The 6,000-nt window shown below is 43.2% G+C and overlaps 1 protein-coding gene across 3 annotated transcripts in view; it reads right to left on the bottom strand.

Moving 5' to 3' along the window:
* adcy9 (adenylate cyclase 9) overlaps positions 1–6,000 on the bottom strand; it is a 38,547-nt gene that overhangs the window by 9,845 nt on the left and 22,702 nt on the right. For all 3 annotated transcript variants that reach the window (XM_035660999.1, XM_035661001.1, XM_035661000.1), the window contains exons 2-7: positions 4,745–4,944; positions 4,491–4,598; positions 4,039–4,310; positions 3,265–3,367; positions 2,154–2,371; positions 990–1,149 (exon numbers count right to left, since the gene is read on the bottom strand). In XM_035660999.1, coding sequence (XP_035516892.1) covers positions 990–1,149; positions 2,154–2,371; positions 3,265–3,367; positions 4,039–4,310; positions 4,491–4,598; positions 4,745–4,944 — 1,061 coding nt within the window. The remainder of the gene's footprint in view (positions 1–989; positions 1,150–2,153; positions 2,372–3,264; positions 3,368–4,038; positions 4,311–4,490; positions 4,599–4,744; positions 4,945–6,000) is intronic.

Here is a 6,000-nt window from a genome sequence, read left to right as displayed (position 1 = left end):
ACACACAGCACTGTTATTGGGTTTTATATCTTCAAAGGCATTAAAGTCCAGAAAACTGCATGTCTAATTAAAAACCCTCCCTGAGACTACTGCTTTGATCTGCAAGCCCCGACGAGTTGGGAAGAGTGGAGGGGATATACAGAGCAGGGTGGGAGAGAAACGGATAGAGAAATGGGGTGTTTAAAATCCTTGAAAAACAAGATATCAAAAACACCACACATCTTGCAAGCAGCCGTTGGCACAAAGCTGGAAGGAGAGTGTCAAACTTGTACTGAGCTGGATATGGCCTTGACTCAAAGCAGCACCAAACGCTGCAAAGTATGGCTGCTCTCAATCTTCTCACATGCAGGACTCAGAGAAGAAGAAATGTCAACATTTATGGTGCCAAGGTCTACAGGCGAAGCCTTCTGAAGCCTCCTAGCTGTTTTCCTTCTACACTTCCTATCAGGGCTAATGCCAGCTAACGGCTCTACTGGTCTCCAAGGATCTCTGGCTTCAGACCACCATGGGCAAGGTTTCAAACCGCCCAGCTCGTCTCTGCTTACTTTGGCTTAAAAATATCAGTGAGGGCAAACCATTATAGCTTGGAAGTCACACGTAGTACCACTACCACAATTAACAGTGGCCCCTGTGACAGCAGAGGCAGTGTGAGAGTAGTAGCAGTAGTTAAATCAGTTACAGTACTAGTACTAATGGTGACAGTGATGGAAGCTTTAGTAATAGTGCTGACAGCTGCCGTAGCAGCAATATTGTTAAGTAGTTATTGTTAATTCTCATAATTGACTAATCTATTATTCAACTAATTGTGTCAGGACTACAGAAGACACCAAACCGGCAGCAAACAAGCTGCAAACAGTGTGTTGTGAAGTCCATTTGTCCAGAGCAGGATTCTTAAGACAGTGATGAATATAGTGCACACACAGAATCTCTGAGTAGTCACTTTAGCCTCTTTTATCCATTCACCCACACTTTTCCAAACACATGTTTACCTGGAGGGGCAAGTGGACACTGCAGGTGAGGTGGGACAAGACAGAGATGGCGGGGAGGGAGACTAACACAGCCCCAATCATGTGACGGGGGACCCATCCAGAGACCACCAGGAGCAGAGAGCGAGTACAGTTCATCACGTCCTCCAGATAGAAGGCCATACTGCAGGAGAGGAGAGGAGAAGAGAGGGGAGGAGAGGGGAGGAGAGGAGAAGACAGGAGACAACAGAGGATGAGTTTCCAGCAGCACAGCTCCAAAGAAGTAACAGTTAATTCTTTAATTTTTCTGAATGAGACCAAATTCAGAATCAGCAAAAAACATATAATGCAATAACTGAATGAAATACAAATTATTCCCCACTCCACTCCTCTTTCTGCTCAAACTGCGGAAAACTGCAGCAGACTCTAATCAATCCTTAATGAAGACACATTATTAAAACACAACTATGCTGTCCAAGTCCCAGCTGGAGGATGGAGATTTATTGCCCATTTCTGCATGGCAATGAGTGAAAATTAATTCAATTTTCAAATACTCTCCACTGAGATGCATGCACTCCCATAAAAACACACCACGCAATCAACAAGAAACATCTTTAGCACTTCAAAAACTGGAAACTCCAAGCAGAAAGGGGATATTTTTGGTACCAGGACATCATTTTGCCAACTTCTGAGCCAATACTGGTCTTTCACAAAAAATGAGACATGAGCCATGAGCCAGTTGTAGCTGACCAAGAAGGTTAATCCATTGTGGTGTGGGAGGCAACCACCACATAAAATAATTTGTTTTGGTTTCAGCGGAGAGTTGTAGTGCTACGTGATGATCTTTCAGTGGTTTTGTAATCCTGTGCCATTGAGGCCCAAGAGATACAGGCCAACCAAACACTACAGCAGTCAATTTGGAAACACTGGAAACACTTACATAATCTTGGGCCCTGATGGCACAGCACTGACAACAACAGCCTAAATGACATTTCAGAGGCTTTTGCATCCTGCCAGGAAAGAATAAAATCTAGGGAAAAATGGAGTTCTTGTCATTTTGTTTCACTAAACTAGTCAAAATATTCGATACAATAAATCTTGGTCTTGGAATCTTATTGGTCAAACTCTGTTTGATACAAAACATGTGTGCGCACTTCATCTGTATGTCATCTGCCTAAGCCTCCTCACCGTATGGACAGCACCAGGGAGGCCAGCTCCAGCAGACCGGCCAGGGGAGCCACAGCCAGAGCAGCGGGAGCTGGAGGGCCAACGGGAGCCGGGCTCACCAGAGGTGGAAGGAAGCAGGCCAGTGTCAGGGCCAGGAAGACAAAACAGCTGAGAAGAACATCCAGGAAGGAGCTGAAGGTGGAGCTCGCAAATGTCTGCACCTGAACCTGGTTCTTCACCTGGAGGGGATGAGAAAAGGTTAACCTGAGGAGAGGCGGTGGCTCAATTTCCCCGCAAATCATGCCTGCAGCTTACACTGCACATACATAGGTGTTTTACCATAATTTTAGTGTTTACTGCTGGAAAAGCAGAAAAAGGCTAAATTAATTTATTACTATCCAATGCATGCTGTATGCATTGGATAGACCCCCCAAAACATAATTCTGTTCAGCTTTTCTTTATGTTTATATTTGTCTTTTCTTTCTTGTATTGTCTCCCAAACTAATTTTAAAAGAGTGAAAAACAAACAAACTAAAAATAAATCTGAGTAGTTATGTGTAGTTGTCTTGTGTGTAAACTTCCATGAAATCAACTCAGTTGGTTAATGTTTCAGCATTCTTTAGCTCTGTAGTAACACTGCTGTAACAGCAGGGGGCTGCAAGGCTGAGGGGTCGATGCAGGCCAACTGGAACTGGTCCTGGGTGTGTGAGAGTATGTGTCGCACTAAAATAAAATTTGGGAAACGGGGAATACAAGGAAAACGTTACATTAACCCCTGCCCTCTTCACTCACAAACACATGCACACACAGACACAAAGAGCACTATCCAGGACACCTAGATGTATTATAACACTAGTGCTTGTCTAAGGTCCATGTGTCTCTCATCCCAGAGTTTCATCTGATATGTGTTTGTGTTTTTTTCCCACCCATGTACTAGGATAGGAAAATTAGGAAAAGACTCTAAAGTCACAGCATCTCACCTGTACGCTCTTTCACCGGGAAATATTTTAAGGTTAGCACAGAGTAAGGCAGTGATGAGGGTTATAATCACAGTGACAGGTAGACTAATGAAAGTCAATACAAACGTCTTATGATAATACAGATTTAGGAGTGTGTTTGTCTGCATGTGTACCTCCTCCTTGTAGCTGCTGCGGTAGGCCTTTTCCAGAGGTCTCTCTAGGAAATTGAGGCTGATCTTGTTGATGGGTGGCTTGAAAAAGTAGTCCTTCATCAGACTATGAAGCACAGAGAAGCAAATATGAGCAGATATATGATTTTTACTGTAATATGAAATATTATTGAAAAAATAAACCACTGACAAAATTACAAGAAACATTGGAAATATATGTATTTTTGTACTGTTTTATGTACTTTTCTACTTTTCTATCTACTCTATCCTGAGTAGATGTTTACAATTTGCAGACTGGATCTGCGTTTTCAACAATCTGACTGAATTGTCAGATTGATCTGAACACAGCAATCATACGCGGGTGCAAAACCATTTAGAGGAAGAAGAAAACAAATTCTGGAGTGCGCTTTACATTCTGGGTTGCAGATGAGCACAATCATCAGTTACTTGCAACTAGCCAGAGAATGAATCAGGGTACATTGCCTTCTTAACATTTGGGCAGATATGACCTTCTTCCTGTGGATTCTTTCTTGCTCCCGCCCTGGACACATATCACCAATAAGTAGAGTGAATTTTGTAATGTGTTTCCAGTTTATATTATTCATATAATTGATGCTTATTGATTTAGAAAGTTAAAAAACATGGGATCTTATTCATGATTATTCACTAAATTAATCCCTTCACCTCTATTTAATCTAAATCATAAATCATACCTAATCAGTCACTCTTGATTGGTACTGTAAATTCATAAATTCTACCTTTAACGTCTTTGCTCACCTGTCCTCCCTGATAACATCCACAAAATGGCCATCACTCTTTTCTCGGAAGTTCTTGGCACGCAGTTGGATCAGGGCAGAGTGGTCCATTCCCGGGGCTGCTGCCCCTGTGCCAGCCATGCCTAGACTGGTGCCAGTGCCTGTGCTAGTGCTAGTCTTCTTTTCTTTCTCCTGGAGCATGTCGCACAGGGAGCTCTGACTGGCTCGCACTGGGTCCTCTAGCGGGGGACTCAGGAGACCATTGGCTGCCCTGAGGCTGTGACCTGGGATAAACTGGATGGGGAGCAGAAGGTGAAAAAGATAACCAAGAAGAGAGGGACAAGATTAAGGAGATGGAGAAAATACAAAGGTCACAAATAATGTGGGACACGGCATGATTTTTGAGGAGCTCAAGTGACAAATGCTTATAGGGGTGCTTGACAAAACCACTGTTCATCCGTGTGTGTGTTGTACCTTGGCGCTGCTGGTCTTGTGCTCCTCCTGGCAGCCGTTCAGCACAGCCACATCATCACTCTGCTCTGCCCCCGAAGACAAGACCACACTACGGGACACATAGGCAGGCTAGAGAGAGAAAAAAGGGCAGAAGGGGCGGGGCAGGTTGACAAATTAAAACTTATCAATAGAAACTAGCAAAAAAACATCACATAATGAAGAGCCGAGGTATCCATCTCTATCGTCCGCTCATTTTTTTGTTTCTTTGGAATTACCCCGATCCTGTCTGGTGGCTGGTGGGGAAGCAGGGGCTCAGCAGCCTGCGCTCCCCCAGGGATGAGGTCCGGTGTGCGGGGCTGAGGGCAGGAGGATAGGTTGATCCCAACAAAATCTCCGTCTGACAGTGCCACCTGAGAACAGCCACACTGCACATCATGCTCCACCTTCCTTCCTGAGATCAGGTAGGTTTTCAGTCCTGAGGTGAAGCAAAGACAGAAAATCCCTTCTGTTTAGAATCACAATTCATAATTTGCTTGTAAAAAGAATAGAACTGCAGCACCACCAAAGAGATAAAAAGTGGCAACTAGTAATCAGATGTTCCTGAACAGCATCATTCTTGATGGTGACACTGAGAACACAATCCTTATCCATATTTGTTTATGCCAAACATTCACTGGGCAACAAATCCTCTAATGTGAGGATGGCTGCATGTTTCATCTGCGTTCTCTAATCTAGTTTTGAAACATTCTAGTCAATCTGCAGAGCAATTAGTAATTAGAATTCTGACAGCTGATTGTTTAGGTTAGTTATCAAATAAAAATACCAAATATTTGCTGGTTAAAGCTTCAAAATATGCTAAAATGAGCATCTCTGTTTTATATCGTTATGAAATAAATGTTGTTTCTGACTTGAAATCTCACAATTAAATGTTGGTATCATAACTTCTGAGTGACATTCATTTTGTGAAAGAAAAGTTAACTTGTGAAAATAGTGGCTAGTGGCAGACATATCCTCATTAGCCAATCATCAGCCACTCTTTGCTGGTGCACACACACTGACAAGCAGGTTGTAATGCAATACTGGGTGTTTCACCAACTATGTTTGCACATCAGCCCAGAGCTCCGGCCATGTTCACACTGGTGTAGGGCCAACAAGGAAATATACAAACAGTGGATTATAGTGGTGGCCCGTAGCCAGCCGCTATCAGCCTGTCCAAACACACAGTAACCTAGCTAGCTGGCCTCTTTGTTCAAACAGCTAAAAGCACTAACCTTTTTAGCATAGTGAAGACATGAGGAGCAACTGTAGGCCACAATGGGGCCGTCAACGGACATTTCATTGTTATGTGCGCCATTTACATGTCGAAATGGGTTAAATCCTTCAACTGTGGGCGTTTTTTTCTACACAGTGCAGCCAAACAGTAGGCTAAAAGAGACAATATAGATCTTCATGTGTAGCCTACTATTTTACTTAACTGTTAAGATGTGAAGGATGCATCGTTTGTGTGTGTGAGAGACAGAAAAAGAGAGAC

Source organism: Morone saxatilis, unplaced genomic scaffold, assembly GCF_004916995.1.
Source record: "Morone saxatilis isolate NCDOM2014 unplaced genomic scaffold, NCSU_SB_2.0 Contig17, whole genome shotgun sequence".
Lineage (NCBI taxonomy): Eukaryota > Metazoa > Chordata > Actinopteri > Moronidae > Morone > Morone saxatilis.
Note: the sequence above shows the minus strand (reverse complement) of the source record. Positions and strands in the feature narration are given on the sequence as shown.